This window comes from Borostomias antarcticus (genome assembly GCF_949987555.1).
Source record: "Borostomias antarcticus genome assembly, chromosome: 14".
Lineage (NCBI taxonomy): Eukaryota > Metazoa > Chordata > Actinopteri > Stomiiformes > Stomiidae > Borostomias > Borostomias antarcticus.
This window is the reverse complement of record NC_140247.1, coordinates 19,567,097-19,594,966: the sequence shown is the minus strand read 5'-3', so window position 1 is coordinate 19,594,966 and position 27,870 is coordinate 19,567,097. Positions and strand designations below refer to the sequence as shown.

Here is a 27,870-nt window from a genome sequence, read left to right as displayed (position 1 = left end):
TGTACTTGATCTATTTCTGTGTAACACCTAGATCACCTTTTGCAGTGTGTTTCATGTGCTTGCTGTGTATTTTGTCGTGTGTGTGTGTTCACAGACTCACAGTGTGCCTTTTTCCTGAGACTGCTGGGGTGGTAGGCTAGTCACCCCTCTCCAGCCCGTCACCCTGCCCTCACTTGTTGTTAAGCCAAGTATAGCCACAGTGTTATTGTTCTCTCTATTTTAGAGTATAACCATTTCAAATAATTATTTTTATTTAACCATAACTATTCTCTGGGCTCTATTCGAATTATATTCGCTCTATTAGAAATAAATGCATATATGAACTGGATTCATGTCTCTGTTCTCTCATTATAAACCTGGGTGCCTAGTTTAGTCCCGAGGATCCTCCCCTCGTGTAACAAAAAGGAGGTGATGTCCTGCAGTGTGTTCGGTCTGTTTGGCCGCTAGGCCGTTGAAACGTGTAGCACATCTCTGTTAATGCAGTTACACGCGCTTTATCCTCCCACGCCTTGTCAGTTTGACATCTTCAGTATGTTTATTTTTGTTGCGGGGGTTAAACGTTTTTTAAACAGCATGCCATCTTTAATATAGGCCTAACAGAATACCATCCTGCAATGTGGACTTGAATCGCATGGTGTCGGTGTGCAAACAGAATAACGCTCACGAATGAGACTTTCGTCACATTTTTGAGTCCACCCCTTTGGTAGCATTTCGTTGCCTGCAGACAACCATTGTGAGCCTGGTGGGTAGGCTACATCTAGGTAAACCGACTATAACAGTGTCTGTGGATAGAAGCCGTTTTTAGATTGTGATGGCTGAAGTGTTGGTAGTTATAAAGGTGTAGTTTGGATAACCTACTGCGGATTATTGCTTATTTTTCTTCAAATTATGGAACAAAGAAGACGCGGAGCACGGAGGGAGCGACGGCAGTGGGTCGCCTTCATGGCTGCTTTGGTTCTGTTGTGGAGCGGAGCTTCGGCGCAGATCAGATACTCCATCTCTGAGGAGGTGAAGGAAGGAACTGTCGTGGGGAATATAGCGAAGGATTTGGGACTCGATCTGAGCACCTTGAGACAGAGGGGATTTAGAATCGTGTCTGGTTCAACTGAGCCCCTATTCGAGGTAAATCAGAACGATGGCATCGTGTATGTCAAACGGATAATTGATAGAGAGGAGATATGTGAGAGGAGCAGCGTCTGTTTGATCAACCTAAAAACAGTGTTAGAAAACCCACTGGAGATCCATTACGTTTCAGTTGAGGTCTTAGATGTGAACGACCACTCTCCCAGCTTCCCCGAGAAAGAGAAACGTTTGGAAATATACGAATCAGCTTTACAAGGGGCGCGATTTCAGCTACCAGCTGCGCGCGATCCAGACGGTGGCATGTTTTCTATTCAACAATATAAACTCAGCCATAATGATCATTTTCGTTTAGAGGTGAAAGATAGAGGTGAGGACGGTAAAATCCCATTTTTAATTTTACAGAAACCACTAGATAAAGAAACTAAGAGGAGCCATAGATTGCTGCTCACAGCCATTGATGGAGGTAAACCTCCTAAATCTGGAACCATTGACATCATAGTGGAGGTCTTAGATGTAAACGATAATATGCCCGTTTTTACGCAAGATTCATATTCTGTGATGCTCAATGAAAATTCTCCCATTGGCACAACAGTGGTACAATTAAACGCCACTGATGTAGATGATGGTGTAAATGGCGAGGTGATTTACTCATTTGGTAGCGATGTGAATAATAATATACGTTCTCTTTTTCATGTAGATACCAATACAGGGGAAATAACTGTGAAAGGGCCAATAGATTTTGAAGTTAGAGACCGTTATGAAATTGATATCCGGGCCTCTGATAAAGGATCGGTCCCACTGACCGCTGATAAAAGTGTCATAATAAAGGTGGTTGACCTCAATGACAATGTACCTGAGATCGAGATAACGTCGTTTTCCAGTGCAATTCCTGAAGATTCCAGACCTGGAACTACAGTAGCACTGGTCAGTGTAAATGATTTGGACTCTGGTCTCAATGGGAAAGTTATCTGCTATATAAATACTGACGTCCCTTTCACGCTAACACCATCTTTACAGGATAACATGTACTCTGTAGTTACCAAGTCACCTCTGGATAGAGAGAAACAGTCTCACTATGATGTAACAATAGTTGCTAAAGACGCAGGACAACCAGCCTTGTCATCTGTAAAGACTATCAGTGTTACTGTATCAGATGTGAATGATAACAGTCCAGAGTTTTCACTGAGCCCCTATACTTTCTATATCACTGAGAATAACGAGCCAGGAGCCAGGCTGTTTTCAGTGAGTGCCTCTGATCGTGATGAGAATGAAAACGCGCAAGTTTCTTATCATATACTGAGAGACGGTGGAGCAGAGAATAAATTAGCATCTTTTCTGAACGTCAATTCGGAAAATGGGGACATAATGGCGCTAAAAAGTTTTGACTTTGAAACTTTGAAAACATTCCAATTCCATGTTGTTGCTACAGACTCTGGAACTCCGTCTCTAAGCAGCAACGTCACAGTGAACGTGTTCATTCTGGATCAGAACGACAACGCTCCAGTGATCTTGTATCCAGTCAGCGCTAACGGTTCTGCTGAAGGTGTGGAGGAGATTCCCCGCAATGTGAACGCAGGACATTTGGTGACTAAAGTGAGAGCCTATGACGCTGATATAGGATATAACGGCTGGTTATTATTTTCACTGCAGGAAGTTAGTGACCACAGTCTCTTTGCTTTGGACCGCTATACAGGACAGATAAGGACACTTCGGTCCTTCACAGAGACAGACGAGGCTGAGCATAAACTGGTCATACTGGTCAAAGACAATGGGAACGTTTCACTCTCAGCAACAGCTACTGTGATTATCAACGCTGTGGAGCCCAAAGAGGCTTTTGCAGCTTCTGATGTTAAAAGCTCAGTCAAAGAGGAGGAGGAGAACAATGTGACATTTTATTTGATCCTCACTTTGGGGTCAGTTTCAACACTTTTCCTGGTCAGTATCATCGTGTTGATTGTAATGCAGTGCTCCAAACCAGCAGACTACTCCTCCAAGTATTTACAAGAGACCAACTATGACGGGACACTGTGCCACAGCATCCAGTACAGATCCGGAGACAAACGGTACATGTTAGTTGGACCCAGAATGAGTATAGGTTCTACTATAGTCCCGGGGAGCAATGGGAATACTCTGGTGGTCCCCGATCACAGGAGGAGTGCTTCTGGAGAGGTAAGCTGATAAGAAGTCATAGTTTCTAATTGTTGCTGTGTAACGAGTATAACATTGCATGCAGTAATACATTATTATGCTGTAACTGGTCTTGGAATGTCATGAGATCTCAACGCTCTGGTTGAGTCTTGTCCACTGAGTCTTCTGTTCAAATAATGCTTTTCAACAGTCAATCAATCAATCAATCAAAGCTTTATTTGTATAGCACATTTCATACACAGAGGCAAAACAATGCACTTTACAGACAACAAGGGAGGTGGGCATAGGTCCCACCCCTACATATTCCAGAGTGAAGAAAAAAAAAAAACAGTATCAGTAGCTGTAAAAATTATTCCCTGACCCCTCTCAATCAGACGATCGAGCAAGCTCCTGGAGTATGTTTGTCTAACGGCTAAGAACATTTATAGAGCAATAAATTACATTAAATTACATTTTCAGAGCAAAAAGGGCTAAAAACATCATAGGAGAGACATGGCAAACACTGGTGTATGTCTGTGTGTGCGTGAGTGTGCCTGGGCCCAGATAGAGGCAAGGGTTGGGGTAGGGTGGGGGTAGGAAAAGGATACGGACCCGGGTTAGGGTGAGGGGAAGAGGATCTGAACCCAGGAGTGGTGCATGTCTGTGTGTGCGTGAGTGTGAGTGAACAGTGTCCGTCTGAACAACGTCCCGTGGCGTGATTTTTTTTACCAACCAACTTCTGCCATAACCACGCCCCCGCGAGTTTTCATTGGTTAGGGTTAGGGTTAGGGTTAGGGTTGTCGCTGTCCAGTTACTGTGGTGCTGAAATATGCTGCCTTGTCGTCAACTGGTTTGTTGATAATGGCAAAACTTTGTTTAGGTAGTTCAAGTAATGATTTTGTGTCCTCATGAAAATTTAACAAGCATTTTATAGCGAGTGACTACTGTTGATATTCTTCTTGACAGTCAGTTGTTTGTATTAAACGCTCAACTCGGTTTTAAGGAACCCGAGGACGGTTTGTGGTGTCTTTGTAATCATAGCCTACCTTCCTCTTATGAAACTCCAAGTGTATCGATATATAATTTTGCGCACTGAAACCCGTGCAGTGTGAGATGGAATCGCATGGTGTCAGTGCAGAATAACGTTAAAGGCTACTGCGGGAAGCCCTCCGTCATAGACACGTGCGCATCTCGTCGCTGGCTCGATATTTCGAGGCTGGCTGACCGCGTAACGGACGGCACATTTCTTGCCTATCAACATCTTAATGCCTTTTTGCGTCACCTTTATTCGATTTATTTACGAATGTAATGGGTAAGGTGGCTTTGACAAAGTTATAGCTTAGATAGTCTATTGTGGATGTTTATTTTTCACATCAAAAATGGAACAAAGAGGATGCGGAGCACGGAGGGAGCGACGGCAGTGGGTCGCCTTCATGGCTGCTTTGGTTCTGTTGTGGAGCGGAGCTTCGGCGCAGATCAGATACTCCATCTCTGAGGAGGTGAAGGAAGGAACTGTCGTGGGGAATATAGCGAAGGATTTGGGACTAGATCTGAGCACCTTGAGACAGAGGGGATTTAGGATCGTGTCTGGTTCAACTGAGCCCCTGTTCCAAGTCAATCAGAATGATGGCATCTTGTACGTGAACCGAAAAATAGACAGGGAGGAGGTCTGCGAGGAGAGCAGCGTTTGTCTGATTAACCTGAAAACTGTTCTAGAAAACCCACTGGAGATCCATTATGTTGCGGTGGAGGTGCTGGATGTGAACGACCACTCGCCCAGCTTTCCAGAGAAAGAGAAACGGTTCGAAATTTCAGAATCAGCTTCGCCTGGAGCGCGCTTTCAGCTCCAAGCTGCGCGCGATCCAGACGGTGGTAGGTTTTCCATTCAGCAGTATAAACTCAGCCATAACGATCATTTTCGTTTAGAGGTGAAAGATCGAGATGAGGACGGGAAAATTCCCTTTTTACATTTACAAAAGCCACTAGATAAAGAAACGAAGAGGAGCCATAGATTACTGCTCACAGCCCTCGATGGCGGAAAGCCTCCAAGGTCTGGAACTGTGGACATTATTATAGATGTTTTAGATATAAATGATAATACGCCCGTTTTCACCCAAGATTCATATTCCGTGACTCTCAGCGAAAATTCCCCCATTGGCACAACAGTTGTACAAGTAAACGCCACCGACTTAGATGATGGTGCAAATGGTGAAGTAATTTACTCTTTTGGCAGCAGTGTGAATGACAAGTTACGTCGACTTTTCGATGTAGACCCCAATACAGGAGAAATACTTGTCAAAGGGCTTATTGATTTTGAGGTGAAAGATCGATATGCAATTGATATTCAGGCATCTGATAAGGGAGCAGTTCCACTGACCGTGGATAAAAGTGTAATTATTAAGGTAGTTGATCTCAATGACAATTCACCTGAAATCGAAGTGACATCATTTTCAAACGCAGTTCCTGAGAATTCTAGACCCGGAACTACAGTAGCATTAATCAGTGTTAATGATTTGGACTCTGGTCTCAATGGGAAAGTTATTTGCTCCATAAATGATGACGTCCCTTTCACTTTAACGCCGTCTTTACAGGATAACATGTACTCTGTAGTTACCAAGTCACCTCTGGATAGAGAGAAACAGTCTCACTATGATGTAACAATAGTTGCTAAAGACGCAGGACAACCAGCCTTGTCATCTGTAAAGACTATCAGTGTTACTGTATCAGATGTGAATGATAACAGTCCAGAGTTTTCACTGAGCCCCTATACTTTCTATATCACTGAGAATAACGAGCCAGGAGCCAGGCTGTTTTCAGTGAGTGCCTCTGATCGTGATGAGAACGAAAACGCTGTTGTTTCGTATCATATAGTCAGAGATGGAGAAGATAATAAATTCGTATCTTTTCTGAACATCAACTCTGAAAATGGAGACATTTTGGCGCTAAAAAGCTTTGACTTTGAAACTCTCAAAACATTCCAATTCTATGTTGTTGCTACGGACTCTGGAACTCCGTCTCTAAGCAGCAACGTCACAGTGAACGTGTTCATTCTGGATCAGAACGACAACGCTCCAGTGATCTTGTATCCAGTCAGCGCTAACGGTTCTGCTGAAGGTGTGGAGGAGATTCCGCGCAATGTGAACGCAGGACATTTGGTGACTAAAGTGAGAGCCTATGACGCTGATATAGGATATAACGGCTGGTTATTATTTTCACTGCAGGAAGTTAGTGACCACAGTCTCTTTGCTTTGGACCGCTATACAGGACAGATAAGGACACTTCGGTCCTTCACAGAGACAGACGAGGCTGAGCATAAACTGGTCATACTGGTCAAAGACAATGGGAACGTTTCACTCTCAGCAACAGCTACTGTGATTATCAACGCTGTGGAGCCCAAAGAGGCTTTTGCAGCTTCTGATGTTAAAAGCTCAGTCAAAGAGGAGGAGGAGAGCAATGTGACATTTTATTTGATCATCACTTTGGGGTCAGTTTCAACACTCTTCCTGGTCAGTATCATCGTGTTGATTGTAATGCAGTGCTCCAAACCAGCAGACTACTCCTCCAAGTATTTACAAGACACCAACTATGACGGGACAATGTGCCACAGCATCCAGTACAGATCCGGAGACAAACGGTACATGTTAGTTGGACCCAGAATGAGTATAGGTTCTACTATAGTCCCGGGGAGCAATGGGAATACTCTGGTGGTCCCCGATCACAGGAGGCATACTTCTGGAGAGGTAAGGAGTATTGATGAGTTCTACACAAAGTATGAGTAAACCTTGAATCTTTAAGAAATGCTTTGACCATTGTCAGTATTGTGAAGTTGATATCAAATTAGCTGTCTATGATCTCTTAGAGTATAAAGTGGTGTGAAGTGCTTCCTGCTGAATGAGCAACTTTGCTTGAGATCTGAACATGTCGCAGCCTAATATAATAATGCTTATGAGTTAAGGGTATAGGTCCATGGCCTAACATTGACATATGGTGTAAATGAGACCCTTAATCGAGTCCAGAAGTCAAACTGGTGTGTCATGATTCATAGAGGTGTAGGAAGAAGATGTGTCTAAACAGGATGATTAGGCCTTGGTTTTTCTCATACAGCTATGCAATATTTAAGCATTAACTGTGATTCTCAACTTAGAAAAGTGTTTCAAACCATAATACTCTCATGTCTTCATGTGTGAGACTCTACTCTCAGAAATTGATTTCATTCTGGTTGTAGGGTATCATTTCAGCAGGCCTAAAAGATACTGTAGCCTTCTGTATGAAACCCATTTGTCATATTGACTCATATATTCCCAACACAGTCAGATATCTCTTTCTCCTGAACTATGCCCTGTCACAATGCCAACTGGCTTATGAGTGCATGCTGTTGTTTTAGCCCGGTCAGTCTCTTGCTATGGATAATAGCTCTGTTAATGCAGGTTAGAGGACAAACAAGGGGATCTACAGTAGAATGACCAGGCACACAGCCACAGTTTGTAGGTTGCAGTATGAGGTCTTGTGAGAAGGGTAGGAGAGAGGGCGGGAGTAGCCTATCACTAACAGAGGGGGGCTGTGTTCTGGTTGTGATATAGGTGGTTATACAGTCCACCATGTAGTAGGTTATGACAGAGAACAGGGCCTATGTTCTATGGTGTTATTATAGGTGGTTATACAGTCCACCATGTAGTAGGTTATAACAGAGAGAACAGGGCCTATGTTCTATGGTGTTATTATAGGTGGCTATACAGTCCACCATGTAGTAGGTTATAACAGAGAGAACAGGGCCTATGTTCTATGGTGTTATTATAGGTGGTTATACAGTCCACCATGTAGTAGGTTATGACAGAGAGAGCAGGGCCTATGTTCTATGGTGTTATTATAGGTGGCTATACAGTCCACCATGTAGTAGGTTATGACTGGTGGTCCCAGATCACATGTGGTGTGCGCTGGAGAGGTAAGCTGATAAGAAGTCATAGTTTATGATTGTTGCTGTTTAGTGGGAACACAACTGCATACAGTACAATTGCAATTGTCCTTGAAATACCATAAGATTGTGACGATCTGCTTGAGTCTTTTGTCCATTGACATCGTTAGGCCTGGACCCAAGATGTTTTATGAATAGTCACAGATTTAATAAATAAATAAATAAATAATATTAATCTGTCATTCCAAGATCATGCATTAAAGACCTCAAAATAATATTTCATAGGCAAGTAGCCTACATTTTGGTTCCTCTGTGTGTGTCATTCAAGAAGCCTGCTGTTCACTACTATGCACGCTTGCATTTTGAGTGACAGTTGGCGCAAGAGAGAAAGGGAGAGAGTGCACTGATTATAGGCTAGCAGCCTATAAGTCCTCAAAAAAGGCTTTTGTTTTAGTATTAGAGTACTTGACCTGTCATTGTTGCTGTTAATGTTAACTCGGCAAGATGGATATAAGAAGCTTTTTCGAGAAGAACAAGCGCATATTGTGGATTGAAGACGTGAAGCCATGAATATGATGGAGTGGAAAGGCAATCACCATTACGTGTGGGAGCGCAGTTTGTATTTATAAGAGACAATGGTTGTCCAAATAAATACATGGGTCCTTATGGGAGCACTAATATCTCAGAACAAGTGCAAATCTCCCTGTTGGCTATGTTCACTCATACCAACTGGCATCGTCTGAATTTAGTATTAATCTACAAACCTGTGCCTGCAGATAGGATTGTCAAACAGATTAAATAACCAGACAGGACAATATTAGCTGTTGTTAATTCACATATTCCAAAAAGAGAACTGAGGGGGGCGTGGCATCTATATATGGACTTGATCTATAGGTCTCTTACATCACTCCAACCAAGTTTGGTAGCTCTGGCACCTTTAGAAGCAAAGTTATTGATCAAAAACAATGGACCAATCATCATTGAGGTGGTGTGGCCATGGACTGGTTCTATAGGCCCCCAACATCAGTTTCATGGCTCTATGACCTTTAGAACCAATGTTATTGACCAAAAATAATGGGGTGGGGCCCATAACCATTCCGGGGCCCTAGGTGATTGACTACTGTTGCCTAATGGACAGTCCGGCCTTGGCTTTAGTTGGCTTTGGTGTGCTAGCAGTGTTTTTGAGAAGCAGAAAACAAGGAAACGTTTTGCCGTTGTCAGTACATTGTCAGTACAATGTCAGTACAACAACGGACATTAGGCTACAACTTAATCTGTCCATGGTAAAAATGATTTTTTTCCAGCGAATATCTTAGTTAATGCAAGATTGGCTGATCTAGGAAAGCAATCTTGCGTACATGATACCCCGTAACCACAGACGTGTATGATTTCCAAACTGTAGATACCCCCCAAATAGTCACCTTTCCACCAAGTGTGAATGTCTACTGACCTTTATTGTAAAGAACAATGAAAGTTACTTAAACCGACACCCATCAAGCTGCCTTGTAGTATCAGGGCCGGCGTCTCCTGTAGGCGGAGTACGCAAATGCCTAGGACCTCCGGCCTCGCAAAACTTGAGATCATAAAACCCAGACTTGGGTTTTATGACTCCCCCCCTCACCCAGCAATACAGTAGATTGTTCTGATTGGTTGAGGCCCCAACTGAATGTGATACTCAAGTGTGCCATTACTGCTGATAAGTTACATGATGATGGAATGATGGCGCCTCAGTCTTTATTGCTTGATGGTTCAAAGAGGGCCTCCACAGAAAATTGTGCCTAGTGCCTCCATAAGTCTAAAGCTGGCCCTCTGTAGCATTGTCAGACAAATGGTCGGTAATGTTCAGTTTAAGAGATGATGAGACGAGAAGTAACAAAACCAAGAAATGTGCGAGGACACCTTTGCCAGGTATTGGCATTACGTTTTTTTTTCCAGTGAATATCTTTATTAATACAAGATTGATTGGTATATGAAGCAGTTTTGTACTCTCGTGGCTGGCCGTTGGAGATGAGCCATACGCTATGCTTTTGTCCTTTGTTTACCTGGCGCTTTTCAACAGTGACCGTCTGATGGAAAAACGTCAAGTGTTGTCGCTGTCCAGTTACTATGGTGCTGAAATATGCTGCCTTGTCAACGGGTTTGTTGATAAATCTTTGTTTGGGTGGATGATACCTGTTGCTTCTTCAAGAAATACAGTTGTTCGAATTTAGCACTCAACTTGTATTCAACTAAACCGTATTAAAGGACGGTTTTGGCTTTTTTGTAGTGATTATTATTATTATTATTATTATTATGATTGTTGTTATTATTATTATTATTATTATACGCTTTATTGTATATCACTTTTCTAGAGACTGCAGCTGAAAGTGCTTTAACATGTCAGCACAATCTAAAAATATATAATAAAAATAATAATATAGAATATAAAGAGGAAATAATAATAATAAAGAGGAAATATCAGATTGAAAAAACAACAACAAAAATATGTATTTCCGCAAGCTGAAGCCTCTGCAATGTGACATGTAATCGCGTGGTGTCAGTGCACAAGTTCATAACGCTGCTGGTGGAACCTCTTCGTCATAGTTACGTGTGCATCTCATATAGCTGGTTTGATATTTCGACGCTGGCAGAATTCGTAGCGAACATGCAAGGCAGCCTACATTTATTGCCTAAATCAACATCACAACCTCTTTTATGACACGATTATAATTTGGATTATTACATGTAGGGTGTCCTTGATGAAGTCATAGTTTAGAGTACGGTGGATTCTTTTTTTTTTTACACAAAATCATGGAACAAAGAAGACGCGGAGCACGGAGGGAGCGACGGCAGTGGGTCGCCTTCATGGCTGCTTTGGTTCTGTTGTGGAGCGGAGCTTCGGCGCAGATCAGATACTCCATCTCTGAGGAGGTGAAGGAAGGAACTGTCGTGGGGAATATAGCGAAGGATTTGGGACTAGATCTGAGCACCTTGAGACAGAGGGGATTTAGGATCGTGTCTGGCTCTACGGAGCCTCTTTTTCTGGTAAACCAGAATGACGGCATCTTATACGTGAACCGAAAAATAGACCGAGAGGAAATTTGTGAGGGGAGCAGTATTTGTTTGATGAACATTAAAACCGTTTTAGAAAACCCACTGCAGATCCATTATGTCTCAGTGGAAGTGCTGGATGTGAACGACCACTCGCCTAGTTTCCCAGAGAAAGACATACGTTTGGAGATATCAGAGTCAGCGTTACAAGGTGCGCGATTTCAGCTTCAAGCTGCGCGCGACCCAGACGGTGGTATGTTTACTATTCAAAAATATAAACTCAGCCATAACGATCATTTCCGTTTAGAGGTGAACGATCGAGGTGAAGATGGCAAAATCCCATTTTTGAATTTACAGAAGCCACTAGATAAAGAAACTATGAGGAGCCATAGATTGCTGCTCACAGCCATTGATGGAGGTAAACCTCCTAAATCTGGAACCATTGACATCTTAGTGGAGGTCTTAGATGTAAACGATAATATGCCCGTTTTTACCCAAGACACATATTCTGTGATGCTCAATGAAAACTCTGCCATTGGAACAACAGTCATTCAGGTAAATGCTACCGATTTAGATGATGGGTTGAATGGCGAAGTGACTTACTCTTTCAGTAATAATGTTAATAATAAATTGCGCAAACTATTCGATGTAGACATCAATACAGGTGAAATAACTGTGAAAGGGCTGATAGATTATGAGGTCAAAGATCGCTATCAAATAGATATCCAAGCATCTGATAAAGGAGCTGTTCCACTCACCGCAGATAAAAGTGTCATAATAAAGGTAGTTGATCTTAATGACAATGCGCCTGATATTGAGGTGACATCATTTTCCAGCGCAGTTCCCGAGAACTCCAGACCTGGAACCACAGTAGCATTAATCAGTGTTAATGATTTGGACTCTGGTCTCAATGGAAAAGTTATCTGCTCCATAAATGAGGACGTCCCTTTCACTTTAATGCCGTCTTTACAGGATAACATGTACTCTGTAGTTACCAAGTCGCCTCTGGATAGAGAGAAACAGTCTCACTATGATGTAACAATAGTTGCTAAAGACGCAGGACAACCAGCCTTGTCATCTGTAAAGACTATCAGTGTTACTGTATCAGATGTGAATGATAACAGTCCAGAGTTTTCACTGAGCCCCTATACTTTCTATATCACTGAGAATAACGAGCCAGGAGCCAGGCTGTTTTCAGTGAGTGCCTCTGATCGAGATGAGAATGAAAACGCTGTCGTTTCTTATCATATAGTCAGAGATGGTGAAGATAGTAAACTAACATCTTTTCTGAATGTCAACTCTGAAAATGGAGACATCTTGGCGCTAAAAAGCTTTGACTTTGAAACTTTGAAAACATTCCAATTCCAAGTAGTTTCTACAGACTCTGGAACTCCGTCTCTAAGCAGCAACGTCACAGTGAACGTGTTCATTCTGGATCAGAACGACAACGCTCCAGTGATCTTGTATCCAGTCAGCGCTAACGGTTCTGCTGAAGGTGTGGAGGAGATTCCCCGCAATGTGAACGCAGGACATTTGGTGACTAAAGTGAGAGCCTATGACGCTGATATAGGATATAACGGCTGGTTATTATTTTCACTGCAGGAAGTTAGTGACCACAGTCTCTTTGCTTTGGACCGCTATACAGGACAGATAAGGACACTTCGCTCCTTCACAGAGACAGACGAGGCTGAGCATAAACTGGTCATACTGGTCAAAGACAATGGGAACGTTTCACTCTCAGCAACAGCTACTGTGATTATCAACGCTGTGGAGCCCAAAGAGGCTTTTGCAGCTTCTGATGTTAAAAGCTCAGTCAAAGAGGAGGAGGAGAACAATGTGACATTTTATTTGATCATCACTTTGGGGTCAGTTTCAACACTTTTCCTGGTCAGTATCATTGTGTTGATTGTAATGCAGTGCTCCAAACCAGCAGACTACTCCTCCAAGTATTTACAAGACACCAACTATGACGGGACACTGTGCCACAGCATCCAGTACAGATCCGGAGACAAACGGTACATGTTAGTTGGACCCAGAATGAGTATAGGTTCTACTATAGTCCCGGGCAGCAATGGGAATACTCTGGTGGTTCCCGATCACAGGAGGCATACTTCTGGAGAGGTAAGGAATATTGATGAGTTCTACACTGAATATAAAGTGTTATGTGTTGTGTTATGATCTCTTATAAAGTATTGTGAGCTGCTCCCTCCTGAATGAGCAACTTTGCGGTTCATGGGCTAACGTTGAGATGTGGTGTGAATGAAACCCTGAATTGAGTCCATAAGGCAAACTGGTGCGCCATGATTCATAGATGTGTGGGGAGAAAAGTATGGGGCGGCTGTGGCTCAGCGGTAGAGCGGGGCGTCCAGTGATCGTAGGGTTGGTGGTTCAAATCCCGGCTCCTCCTGTCCACATGTCGAAGTGTTCTTGGGCAAGACACTGAGCCCCAAATTGCTCCCAATGAGCTGGTTAGCACCTTGCATGGCAGCTGCTGCCATTGGTGTGAGAATGTGTGTGTGAATGGGTGCATTGTAAAGCGCTTTGGATAAAAGTCCATTTACCAAGATGTGTTCCTTTTTAGTTTACTTGGTTCAGTGTGTCCTTCAAAACAACATGGCAGTTGTGGCAGGCTCCAGTGTGTATGGCGATTAGGCCTATACAACAGGGCAATATTGAAACAAGGGGGATTCACAATTCACTTCGGATAGATGAGTGTATTAAATCATATTTCCCTGAGACCTTCATGTGTGGCACTACAGGTCTCAGAGCCGCTGGGCCCCCTGAAAGAATATTGGTGTTGGCCCCTGCCCCCCCACTTTTCATCTCCACGTTTTTTCTTAGTCTATGTATTATCATTTTGACCCATGTCCGGCATGAAATTACACAAGGCTACAATTCATTACAGAGTTGAAAGAGCTGAGACGGTCACTAATGTGTAAGTGCCTAATTGCTTAGTATATGTGTTTATTTGTCAACTCAACGCACTTGAAAATTAGGTGAAAACCTCAATGTGACTTATTGAGTTTATATAAAGGCTACAGTACTAACTAACTAACCAACTAAGTAAGTAATTGCCAGTGGTACAGCAGTTCGCTAATAAGTCAAAATAGTCAACCAGTGTCTCACTCACTCACTCACCATCAAAAGCATCTAGTTCACTATCCCCTTCACTATCTGTAGTAGCCTTGCTTTGTGATTGCTGGGTCGAGGGGCCTGGCTCTGTAGACAGCAAGGACAGTGAATTAAATAGACTTATAAATAAATAAATCTAGCCTACATTATAGCATTCATTACACTGTAATTCTGTCATTTACAGAATCAAAAGAACTGAGTCATTAATGTGTAAGTAATAGCCAATTTAATGCAGTTCACTAGTAATGCAAATTAGCCAACCAGTGTCTACCTCACTCACTCACCATCAATAGCATCTTAGGAGTGCTGGGGGTGGGGGTCTGGGTCAGAGGGGGTCACAGCTGATTCTGGAGTAGCAGCACATAAAGGTTTAGTTGTTCCATTTCATATTGTTTATGTGCATATTTAAGTTTATTTTTTATGGAACAACTGATGAAGAACTAACCTACCTAGTCTTGGAATTAACACTAAAAGGCTCAATATCATACAGTAGCTATAGGCAAACGGCTTCACTTTATTATTGTAATGAGGGCAAGCTGTAACATTAGCTCCAGCTTAATGTTAGCTGACTCATGTTAACAGGCTAACATAACAGTTTAGTTTTAAACACTCATGAGAATGGAAAAATGAATTTAGTAATAGTAATGTTAGCCTCTTCATGCTATTATTTAAGTCACACCACTGACTGCAAGTAACAGCCTACCCTGTACAGCTAGCTAACTAGCTTAATAGCCTACTCTTACCTTTCTTTGAAGAAAAAAAAAAACAGTTATATTTTTAACTCCTGATCTGCTGCTCCTGCTCCTGGCCTCTCTCTCTCTTTGCTGTCCCTGTCTTTGTTGTGTAACTAGCTAGCTAACAAGGCTGGCACCTGCTGCGGTTTGAGAGCAACAACGTGTGTCCTAACTGCTTGCGACGCGAGCAACAGAACTGTCCTAACTGAAACCGTTAAATGTTCTGTTACGTCATTTGTCTGTATTCCCAACTGAAGACAGACGCCTGTCAACGCGAGCGACAGGAGGGAAATGAACAGGGCGAGCGTCACAAGGGCAGTCGCTCGCGTCGCGTGTAGTTAGGACACGGTGTTATGCGCGCAAATTCTCCATGGTCCAAACCATTATTATCCATGGACCAAACCATTATTATTTTAGAAGGGGGTTATTGCTCGGAAAATATAAACTTTTTTCAGCAATATTGCATGATTTGTGACTAACTGATGTATTAGTATGAATATTAGCTCTATATGCATAATACTTTATAGAAAGAGGGACACATAATATACTGGGGGTTTTGTGGGCCCTGCTGGGCTGTGAGCCCAGAATCGTTCACCCCTTTCCTCGTATACGACGGCGCTGACAGGTCTATTACTGTACACAACTGATTTTAGTCTGGTTATAGGCTATCGTTTCTTCAGGCCTAATACTGTAGATAGCCCTGTGTATAAAGCGTATTTGTCATATCGCCCCATATTCCCGCTATATTCAGATATACCTTTCTTCCTTTCAATGCCCTGTCAGAATGCCAACAACAGGCATTCAGAGTGACTATAGTCCTATAGGCCCACAGCCACAGTTTGTAGGTTGCAGTGTGGGGTGGTGTGCGAAGGGTAAGAGGGAGGGCGGGAGTAGACTGATAGACGCAGGAGTGCCTGTGTTCTGGTAGTGATATAGGTAGTTAGGTAGGCCTACAGTGAACCATGTAGTAGGCTAGCCTACTGTATGACCGACGGAGCAGGGCATGTGTCCTATGGTGGTATAGGTGGTTATACAGTCTACCATGTGGTAGGTTATGACAGACGGAGGAAAGCCCATGTCCTGGTGTTGGTGGTATAGGTGGTTATAGCATACAGTCTGCCACGTGAGACTCAGGCATGGAGAGAGTGGCCCACCCCTGGCGCACGGTGACTCCCATCCCACCGCTGTGGCCGGGCGGGTTTGGGCTGGGCTTCTCCGCCAGGGAACGGCTATTCATTATTTACATCGAGAGGATTGGAACGGTATACCAACGACGCAACGGTACCAACGACCCAACGTTTCCCTGCTTTGCCAAGACTGTTATAAATAGCAACGGTAGTTCCGTTGATCTCTGTTGCGCTTGACGAGGCGGAGATGACCGACTGGATGAGCGTTTCATCCTGGTTCTATGTAGAGAGAGAGAGAGAGAGAGAGAGAGAGAGAGAGAGAGAGAGAGAGAGAGAGAGAGAGAGAGAGAGAGAGAGAGAGAGAGAGAGAGAGAGAGAGAGAGAGAGAGAGAGAGAGAGAGAGAGAGAGAGAGAGAGAGACGAGAGAGAGAGAGAGAGAGAGAGAGAGAGAGAGAGAGAGAGAGAGAGAGAGAGAGAGAGAGAGAGAGAGAGGAGAGAGAGAGAGAGAGAGAGAGAGAGAACGGTGCGGGGCTGATTCTCAAGGCGATATGTGTTGCCCATAGCAACGACACAGGCGGAACGGTTGTCTTCGCCGCATGCTGGTGGGGCTCGCGCGCTTGCAGCGCTCCGCAACGCGAGGAGAGAGGGAGAGGAGGGGGGGAGAGGAGGGGGGAGGGGACGTCCGTTTAGTGTAGATACACTACTGCAATTTCGCACTATTTAATGAAAATGTGTTTATTTTATGATCGAAACACAGATTGCGTCTCATTCTAATTCCGGCAACCAGACGCAGTGTCAACACAGAAGCAACAGCAAACGCTAAACTAGATTAACTCCTAATCAGATCGTGAAATTATTGACGCGATTTTTTCACAATTGGGTCACCTCAGACCTCACCTAGATTATCACATGCATTCTAGCGTCATAGAGGTATAGTCTAGCCCATCAACAAGCCTGTATCCTCCTCTGGGAGAGGGAGGCTAACGCCTATAGACCAGCTGAAAAAGAGGAGATGGTAGAGAGGGGGAGGGGAATGGTAAAGCAGCAGGCTACAGTGGACTGAGGAACGAGATGAATGTGGAGAGTATAGGAGCGCCCCAAAACAACATGTGTGTGTGTGTAGAGTGGCAGTGACAAGATGTAGCCTACTTGGGCAGATGCCTGTATGAGATTTGCTACCCTGATTAAACAGAGGGTCTCATTAAAAGTGTGTCTTGCCTTCAGCAGATCACAGTAACACTGGCTTTCTGCTTGTCCTCAACTACTGTGTGTGTGTGTGTGTGTGTGTGTGTGTGTGTGTGTGTGTGTGTGTGTGTGTGTGTGTGTGTGTGTGTGTGTGCGTGTGTGAGAGAGAGAGAGAGAAATAATGTTTATAATTTCAGGCTTTCTCACTTACGCCATTTCATTTGTGGATATGGAAAATAGACCCACTTCGAGGTCTAAATTGTTCCAAATCCGTTTTGATTCCTGGTGATGTGTTTTGCTCGTCAACCATGCGTTTTGGTACACCATAAATATGCCTAATAAATACAGCACTTCAGCCTGGCTGGAGGTGTTTCTGTAGGGGGGGGGGGGGTCTACTGTGCATCTCTGCTTCAGTGGCTTCGTCTGTGCGTCGTCTAATTGTGCAATTGTGTTAGTGTGCCGACTGTCTGTGCTCGGATTCTCTCACACTGTAATGCACCTTTGAAGTGTGTGTTGGTTGTCTTTGTTAATTGCGCAGTAACGTTTCCCCTTGTGATCAGTGTTGTGTGTGCAGGGTTGGCGGGGTGAGAGGGTGAATGCCAGTAAAGCTCTTTAGCAGTCTTGTACTTCCAGAAGGATGAAAGGTCTGGTCTTATTTTTGCACGGCTGCACACATAGCCTTCTACCAGACCCACATCCTGCTCCATATGCCTCTCTCTCTCTCTCTCTCTTACCCCCCCCCCTCTCTCTCTCTCTCTCTCTCTCTCTTACCCCCTCTCTCACTCTCTCTATCTTACCCTCCTCTCTCTCTCTCTCTCTCTCTCTTACTCCCTCTCTCACTCTCTCTATCTTACCCCCTCTCTCACTCTCTCTCTCTATCTTACCCCCCCCCCTCTCTCTCTCTTTCTCTCTCTCTTACCCCCTCTCTAACTCTCTCTATCTTACCCTCCGCCATCTCTCACTCTCTCTCTTACCCCCCCCCCCTCTCTCTCTCTCTCTCTATCTGACTCTCTCTGTTGCTCTCTCCCCCTTGCTTTCAGTCTTTCTCCTTCATCTTACCCCTCCAATTTTGCCCTCATTAGTGTTCTGTACAATTTGTTCGCTTCTCTTCTCTACCTTCTCTCTCTGGAATTGGGCTCCCCCCTCATGTTCTCCCGCTCCCTGTTCTCCTCATGCTCCCTGTTCTCCTCATGCTCCCTGTTCTCCTCATGCTCCCGTCGTCTGCTCGTCCCGCTGTCCCCGCCGTTCTCGTCCCCGTTCTCCTGTTTGCTGCTCTCTTGCCTTAAACCCACCTCGCACGCCCTTCTCTCTTTCTCTCCCCCACTCCTGCCACCATCTGAGTGTTCCTCTCCCTTCTCTCCCTGTCTCCCACACCCCCTCCCCCATTTCTCATCCTGTTATTCCCCCTCTCTCCCCCTTTCTCCCTCTCTCTCTCCCCCCTCTCTCCCTCTCTCCCTCTCTCTCTCTCTCTCTCTCTCTCTCTCTCGATCGCTCCCTACCATCCGCTCCCTCCTTTCAATCTCCACTCTATTTTTCTCTGTCTCTCCCTCCCTCTCTTCTCCCTCCCTCTAACCCTCCCTCTCTCCTCCCTCCCTCCCTCTCCCTCTCTCCCCCCTCCCTATCTCCTCTCTCCCTCCCTCTACCCCTCCCTTTCTCCCCCTTCCTCTCCCTCCCTCCCTCTCTCCCTCCCAAAGCCTGGGGCTGTGGCTGGGTTACTGTACGGTCCTGTTTGTACAGGGATCTGCTGTGTGTCAGTGGGCCGTGCGCTCTCTGCTGTGTTAGGAAGGACGGCGTGTCACTCACATCCAGGTCAGCGCTGTGACGCTGGTCTCATTCACACACAGACAAAACATCTCCGCCCCTCCAGAGGGAGCGAGACAAGCACAGGCGCACACACACACACACACACACACACACACACACACACACACACACACACACATATACAGTAGAACAGACTCAGGCTCATCAGCATCTCTCATTCAGCTGTTCAGTCAATCCTGCTTGGCAGCAGGAAACCCATCAAACTAATGACAGGGACTTTGGGAGCACACACACACACACACACACACACACACACAGGGAGACAAGGGGCGCGTTACGCAACACACTCCCATGCCGAATTAGCACACATTCTGAGCACTGAAATATTGATTCTCCAGAGCCGCTCCCACTGCCCCCCCCCCTTCTGGCAAGGAGAGGAGAGGACTGAGAGTGGGTCTGGTTTCACAGTGGCGCTGCCCAGTACCGGAACCCAGGACCCCCCCCCCACACACACACACACACACACACACGCGTATCAGTGCATCCTGCATGGATGGCCTCCGCAAGATGCTGTTCTCTCCTGTGGCCTCGCTCTCTCTGTTCTCTCTCCTCAGCATCCACCCATCCCTCCCTCCCTCCTTCCCTCCATCTCTCCTTCTGTCGCTCTGTCTGTCTGTCTCTCTCTCTCCCTCCCTCCCTCCCTCCCTAACTCTCTTTCTCATGCTTTCTCTCTTGGACAAATATAAAGACTGATTGTACCTTCATGTTATGTTAGGACATATAATCTCGTACTGTAAATATCCCATTAAGAGATTGGTCATGGCCTGCTTAGTTAATATTGTGATTTTAGTTCACAGATTAGTCATGTGTGTGATGGCTTTTACATCCATGCAGTCATTCATCAGTAGATGCTTTATATACTCTTGTCCCTATGTCAGTAATGCACTTTTAAGGCTGTGTGTGTGTGAATACACTATACACCTCGTCTTTACACTAGACAACAGACTATGCACTACTGTACACTTCAACATTTGACCAACACCTGACAACACTCGAACAATTAAACACTGCACAATGGTATTTAATTGTGCTACCTACATCATGGACACACACACAGTCATCCATGATCAGATGGGATAAGTAGATGAGGATGGTACTGATAGACTACGGATAGTAAATTACCAGTTTGGGAATCTTTTAATGTCTATCTGAGTACTAGGACTGGAATGAGGAACTGATTAGAGCTGATAACATACTGTAAGGACAAGCAAATACAAGAGTCCAATGTACCTGTATCCATACTTGTTACACATGGCAAATAAACTTTCTATTCTATTCTATCCTATTCTATCCTATTCTATTCTATTCTATTCTATTCTATTCTATTCTATTCTATTCTATTCTATTCTATCCTATCCTATCCTATCCTATTCTATTCTATTCTATTCTATTCTATGACGTATGCACTGTGACTACAGGAGTCCAGCCAGATCCAGAGAACAGCCTGTTCTCAGCGTTCTGCTGGCATTGTGAGCGTCAGCACACACACACTCGGCCCCAGCTACTGTTCTGAGGACCTCAGTGTTTCTGGAAGGCTTTTTTTTTTGTGTTGACGTCAGCAGAGCGGAACACTGCGGCAGGGGGGAGGTGTCTGGACAGACCCGTGTGTGGTTCCCCCCCATAGACACACAGAGATGAGAGTGCAGAACTACAGTCATCTCACGTCACAGTTCAAACTGTAGCTAATGACCTGGGATCTTCCACAGAGTCGTTCCTGAGGAGACTTCATCTAGAATGGTTGCTGTTCCACAGAGCAGCATTCACACGACTGACTCTGTGCTGAGCTGCTCCACACTGACAATAACCAAACAAATTAGCTGATCGTGAAATAGGCCCAAGTATCAGTTATTCCGATTCTGATTCAAATCACTTTATTGCTATGGTAGTTAACACATACTAGGGATTTGTTTAGATCGATGGTGCATACACTGATGGAGCCGACATTAGACAGGGTGCAGGACAGGACAGGGCAAATACAAAAAACAATACAAATGCAACATTCACAATATACAGCATGTGATGAGTGCACATGTTGGAATATTCAATCAATATGTAATATTATATTGGAATATTCAACCAATCAATCAATCAAACTTCATTTCAGACTGATCCACGGGTAGGTCCATAGCACATACAATGCAATAAAATACAATATAAAAACCTAGGCTACAAAAAAATAATAAAAAAGGAAAAGCTTGTATAATTTGTTTGTTGGTGTAAACATGAGCGCCAATGGCTCCAAATTCTAGATGTGAACCTGACAGAGCTGTGTCTAGTGTTAGTTTTTGCTGAGATAATGTCATTTTCTGACTCTCTGGCATATTGAAGTTGGGACCATTTGTGGAGAAGTATTATGTGATGATCATGCTGACTGGCTCGGAGTGCTCAAGGATGGCACAATCACCAGATTGTGGCAGGTAGAATCAATATAACTTGGACTAAGCAGATTCTTCTGGGAATCTCTTGCACTTGTGCATCACTTGTGCTCTCTCTAGTGCTCTCACTCTCTGTCTCTCATCATCTGTGTTGTCTCCCTATCCTTCGTTAAACTGTCAATACTCCGTCTCGTGTGTGTTGGGCTTCATTTATTAGTATCAAGTTTATGTTGTAGCCACAACATAATCGGCGAGCCAACCAGATTGGAGTTGGGCCAGGAGGCCATGGCGCCACAGAGTGTAATGTAATATATGTGCGATCTTTGACTCTGGTCGGTGTGTACAGCTGGATGGTAACAGTAGTTATTGGTTGGGTTGTCTCAGTTCTATGTGGGTCAAGCTATAAGCGTAGCCTGGTTCTGCATTCCATTTACCATTTGCTGTGAGGAGTCATGTCAGTTGTGGTCGTGGCCCGGTCCAGTGGACCTGACCTGGTTAGTGGACCCAGATCCCAGGCCTCTCTTTTCTGCTTCTCTCTCTCTCTCTCTCTCTCTCTATCTCTCTCTATCTCTCTCTCTCTCTCTCTCCCCCTCTCTTACTCTCTCTCTCTCTCTCTCTCTCTCTCTCTCCCTCCCTCTCTCTTCCCCTCTCTCTCTCTCTCTCTCTCTTCCTCTCTCTCTCTCCCTCTCTCCCCCCCCCTCTCTCTCTCTCTCTCCCTCTCTCTCTCTCTCTTCCTCTCTCTCTCTCTTCCTCTCTCTTCCCCTCTCTCTCTTTCTCTCTCTCTCTCTCTCTCTCTTCCTCTCTCTCTTCCTCTCTCTCCCTCTCTCTTCCTCTCTCTCTCTTCCTCTCTCTCTCTCTCTCTCTTCCTCTCTCTCTCTCTCTTCCTCTCTCTCTCTCTTCCTCTCTCTCTCCCTCTCTATTCCTCTCTCTCTTCCTCTCTCTCTTCCTCCCTCTCTCTCTCCCTCTCTCTTCCTCTCTCTCTCTCTCTCTCTCTCTCTCTCTCCCTCTCTCTCTCTCTTCCTCTTACACTCCATCTCTGACTCCTCCTCCTTACTGTCTGCCTTCACCTCCCTCCCTCCCTCAGTCTCCCCTTCCTCTCTCCCTCCCTCCATCATTCCCTCCCTCTCTCTTCATCCATACCTGTCTTCATCTTTCTTTCTTTCTTTATTTTCCCTCCTCCCTCCCTTTCTCTTTCCATACCTCCATCCCTCCCCCTCCCTCCCAAACCTCTCTCTTTCTCCCCAATCTTTATCTCCATCATTCCCTCTTTCCTTCTCTCCATCTCTCCTCTACCCCACTCTCTTCATGTCTTATATAACTCTGGGCATCATCATGTTTCAGTCCATCGGCTGCATAATAGTAAAGTGGAGGAGCTCTGTGTGTGTGTGTGTGTGTGTGTGTGTGTGTGTGTGTGTGTGTGTGTGTGAATGTGTGTGTGTGTGTGTGTGTGTGAGTGTGTGAGTGTGTGTGTGTGTGTGTTCAACCCACCACGCCACCACACAAACTTCACGTTCACTCCAATGCAGCATGGCAGAGTCAGCTGTGTGAAGAATCACTCATCCATTGGTGTTGTGGTATCATCAGAGATGGCCACAAGGATGAGAGGATGGAAGAATGCCTTTAGGCCTTTAGGATTGTAGTGAAACATGTCTTGAGTCCGCTTCACACGGACTGGTCTCAAATGTTGCTGTCGTTTGACGTACCGCCCGACCTCATTACCTAACTAACCCCCGGTTCTGTGAGATTTGGTATTGTCCGGTATACTGTATGCATCTCAGAACCATTCAGATATACGCGGGCCTGATCGTATGCTAACACTGGGAGGCTAGGCTAGGCCGGGCCGGGCCGGCGCCGGAGGATTCTGGAGCCACCGCCTCCATGAGTGTCACATGTGGGGAGGAAGGAGGAGGAGGAGGAGGGTCGGGGGCCACAGATGTGGTCTTCCTTGCCAAGCGTCTGTCATCCTACAGCGCAGACAGCTCTGAGGTCATCAGCGTGCGCCCCGAGGGATGGGGCTGATGGGAAGGGCGGAGGGGGGGTCACTAGAAGGCTGCATCCCCTGGCGAACCAGCTGTGACGAGGGACAATGTGCAAACGCGTGTGGCTCAGTGTCGTTGCGGAGTAACTGTTTCATATCTGTGTGACGAGCAGGTCACGAATACGTGTGCAACACAGAAACAAAATTGTTTTTTGCAATCTCGAACATAGCCTCGTTACGCTGATCGCCCATGTCATCAGAGCCCTGAATGCCCACTGCTAGGCGTATTAGACGGGGTCCTGCACTTGAATGGGACTGCAGTGGCTGTACACTTGACTGACCGTGGTTTAGAGGAGAGGAGCATTTCGAGAGTGGCGTGGTCCCCAGCTGCGGGCTCCATACCCCCCTGTGGCCATGTGCCCCTCGTGGTGCTCTCGCTCGGCATACTGGGTAATGCTCGGCCCCATGCAGCGACGAGTAGGATGCTTTGAGTTGCGTGCGGAGTGTCCCAAGTGATGCGCTTCCTGTATGAAACATTACATTACAGCATGCACACACACACACACACACTTATATTACACAGGAACAGAAACGCAACACACACAGACACACACAGACACACACACACACACACACACACACACACACACACACACACACTTATATTCATACACAGGAACAGAAACACACACACACACACACACACACACCAGAGTGTTTCGTGTGTGTGAGTCATGCATGCCCAATTGACCCCTGTGCTGCTGAAACCTCCAGCATCACACATGGAAACTGAACACTCCACATCCTGTCTCTCTAGAGCTGGGCGCACTGATCACATCCTGTCTCTCTAGAGCAGGGCACACTGATCACATCCTGTCTCTCTAGAGCAGGGCACACTGATCACATCCTGTCTCTCTAGAGCAGGGCGCACTGATCACATCCTGTCTCTCTAGAGCAGAACACTCCACATCCTGTCTCTCTAGAGCAGAACACTCCACATCCTGTCTCTAGAGCAGGGCACGCTGATCACATCCTGTCTCTCTAGAGCAGGGCACGTTGATCACATCCTGTCTCTCTAGAGCAGGGCACGCTGATCACATCCTGTCTCTCTAGAGCAGGGCGCACTGATCACATCCTGTCTCTCTAGAGCAGGGCACACTGATCACATCCTGTCTCTCTAGATCAGAACACTCCACATCCTGTCTCTCTAGAGCAGGGCACACTGATCACATCCTGTCTCTCTAGAGCAGGGCACACTGATCACATCCTGTCTCTCTAGAGCAGGGCGCACTGATCACATCCTGTCTCTCTAGAGCAGAACACTCCACATCCTGTCTCTCTAGAGCAGGGCACGCTGATCACATCCTGTCTCTCTAGAGCAGAACACTCCACATCCTGTCTCTCTAGAGCAGGGCACACTAATCATACTTGGGCCATTGCACTTGGGGTGCATGTATATATTTTTTGTTACTGCTTGGAAATTCATTCTCCTTCTTATTTGCTAGAGATATCTACCCACCATATGTACATGGTTTTAAGCCTGGGCAGCAAGTGAATCATCTATCCCACATGTAGCTCTGCCTCTCTAGTGTTGGTGCTGGTTATTTTTAGATAGCTAAGCCATCTGCCAGAATCAGAGATTTGGGCATTTCATTGGTGAGTGTTACTGGAGCTTAATGTTAGTGAGAACATGACATGACAAAGAGGAGCAATGCTTTTACAATGACAGGCTGTTTGTCTCTCTGTCTGCTTGCCTGTCTGTCTGTCTGTCTGTCAGTCTGTCTGTCTGTCAGTCTGTCTGCCTTTCTCTCTGTCTGTCTGCCTTCCTGCCTTTCTGCCTGTCCGCCTGTCCGTCAATAGGTGTGTGTGTGTGTGTGTGTGTGTGTATGTGTCTGTCTGTCTGTCTGTCCGTGTCTGTGTGTCTCTGTGTGAATGTGAGAGTGATTCAGTGTTATTCTATCTCTCCCGCCATCTTACCTTGTGGGCGTAGTGTTCAGTATGAATATAACAGTGAGAGAGATGTGAGTGCAGCGGAAGAGTTTCACGCTAGGAGACTGAACCACTCAGACTGCCCGCCCGTCTCCCCCCACCCCCCCTCCCACCGTCTCCCCCCTCCTCCCTCTCTCCTGCCCCCCCCCCCGTCTCCCCCCTCCTCCCTCTCTCCTGCTCCCCCCCCTCTCTCCTGCCCCCCCCTCTCTCTCCTGCTCCCCCCCTCTCTCTCCTGCCCCCCCTCTCTCTCCTGCCCCCCCTCTCTCTCCTGCCCCCCCTCTCTCTCCTGCTCCCCCCCTCTCTCTCCTGCTCCCCACCTCTCTCTCCTGCCCCCCCTCTCTCTCCTGCTCCCCCCTCCTCCCTCTCTTCTGCACCCCCCCCCCGTCTCCCCCCTCCTCCCTCTCTCCTGCCCCCCCTCTCTCTCCTGCTCCCCCCCTCTCTCTCCTGCTCCCCCCCTCTCTCTCCTGCCCCCCCTCTCTCTCCTGCCCCCCCCTCTCTCTCCTGCTCCCCCCTCCTCCCTCTCTCCTGCCCCCCCTCTCTCTCCTGCTCCCCCCCTCTCTCTCCTGCTCCCCCCCTCTCTCTCCTGCCCCCCCCTCTCTCTCCTGCCCCCCCCTCTCTCTCCTGCTCCCCCCTCCTCCCTCTCTCCTGCTCCCCCCTCTCTCTCCTGCCCCCCCCCCCTCTCTCCTGCTCCCCCCTCCTCCCTCTCTCCTGCTCCCCCCCTCTCTCCTGCCCTTCCCCTCTCTCTCCTGCTCACCCCCCTCTCTCCTGCTCTCCCCTCCTCCCTCTCTCCTGCTCCCTGACTCTCACAGCCACACTTGTCCTCTGTGTTCTGTCCATCCTTTCTCTTTCATCCCCGCAGTCTCTCTTCCTGTCCTTTCATCCCTCCGTCGCTCTTCCTTTCAGTCTACCTCCCTCCTTTCCGTCTCCCTCATCCCTCGCTCCCTCACACAAAGCCTCTCTCTCTCTCCTCGCCTCCCACACATCCATCCTGTTTTTGTGTGTGTTTTTTTTCCTCTGTTTTTGGTCTCTCTGACGCCCCCCTCTGTCTCTCCGTGTGTCTGCAGCCCGATCTATAAAATGGCTGACGCGATCCCCCTCCCTCCCCGTGCTAGCTTGTACCAGCAAACCCCTCCTCCCCAATCTCATGTTTTCCACATCCCGCTCCTAGCTGCTCACGTCTCTCCAATATCCGCCATTCTGTCCATTGTTTGTGCTTTTGCACAGCTGCTGCCGCTCCTCTCCCCTCCTCCTCTCCTCTCCTCTCCTCTCCTCTCCTCTCCTCTCCTCTCCTCTCCTCTCCTCTCCTCTCCTCTCCTCTCCTCTCCTCTCCTCTCCTCTCCTCTCCTCTCCTCTCCTCCTTTCCTCTCCCCTCCTCCTCCTCTTCTCTCCCCTCCTCCTCTCCTCTCCCCTCCTCCTCTTCTCTCCCCTCCTCCTTTCCTCTCCCCTCCTCCTCTCCTCTCTCCTCTCCTCTCCTCTCCTCTCCTCTCCTCTCCTCTCCTCTCCTCTCCTCTCCTCTCCTCTCCTCTCCTCTCCTCTCCTCTCCTCTCCTCTCCTCTCCTCTCCCCTCCTCCTTTCCTCTCCCCTCCTCCTCTCCTCTCCCCTCCTCCTCTGTCTCCCGTGGGCCGACGGCGGCAGCGTTGGGTACGTTCAGCACAGTAGAGCCACACGTTCAGTCTCCGAGCCCCAGGCGTTGAGATAGCGGTATGTCGTGTTCAGTGCAGTCGTGCAGGGCGCCAGTCTGACCTGCTCTCTGTGGGTTTGGGGACAACGCGCTCACATCCAACACTGGAGGGTTTAGAGAAGGGGTTCAGGTTGTGTTGGAATATGTGTGCTGTGATGGTATATGTTGGTGACTGTGGTTCTTGATTGTGAGGATTATGTGACATTTAGGCTGATGAGCCTGATGCTAGTGGTGAGTGTGGCCATGAGGCAAGGGGGGAATTCATTCGTTCATTCAACCTTTATTAAAAGTCTTGCGAGAAAGTATTGAAGGGACCCTCATTTACAACCATGCCAAGATGCAACAAAGATCAACAAACAAAACAGCAGTGTGTGTGTGCGTGTGTGTGTGTGTGTGTGTGTGTGTGTGTGTGTTTGTTTGTGTGTGTTTGGGCAGGTGGTGAAATGCAACAAAGATCAACAAACAAAACAGCAGTGTGTGGTGAAATGCCTGCCTCTGGCCAAATTGAAATCCTTATATAGGTTTGGTCTGGTATGACCTTTCACCTTTGGTCTGACATGTGGGAGTCTATGGTCAAAAAGACTAATGGTGTGTGTGTGTGTGTGTGTGTGTGTGTGTGTGTGTGTGTGTGTGTGTGTGTGTGTGTGTGTGTGAAAGAGAGACAGACAGACAGTCTGTAGACTAATGTAGGTT

The 27,870-nt window shown here is 46.4% G+C and overlaps 2 protein-coding genes across 2 annotated transcripts in view; both read left to right on the top strand.

The window, feature by feature from the left end:
- Positions 1–888: 888 nt before the first annotated feature.
- LOC311317518 (protocadherin alpha-6-like) lies at positions 889–3,261 on the top strand (the record flags this gene model as incomplete). The annotated part of the gene is made up of 1 exon (XM_084448593.1): positions 889–3,261. One exon carries the CDS (start codon positions 889–891, stop codon positions 3,259–3,261), a length of 2,373 nt encoding a protein of 790 aa, XP_084304719.1.
- A 1,328-nt stretch (positions 3,262–4,589) lies between these two features.
- The window catches only part of LOC311317517 (protocadherin alpha-3-like), a gene marked incomplete at both ends in the record, with an annotated part of 41,601 nt that continues 18,320 nt past the window's right edge, over positions 4,590–27,870 (top strand). The window contains 2 exons of the mRNA XM_084448592.1: positions 4,590–5,082; positions 6,082–6,292. Of these exons, the coding sequence (XP_084304718.1) occupies positions 4,590–5,082; positions 6,082–6,292 (704 nt within the window). The remainder of the gene's footprint in view (positions 5,083–6,081; positions 6,293–27,870) is intronic.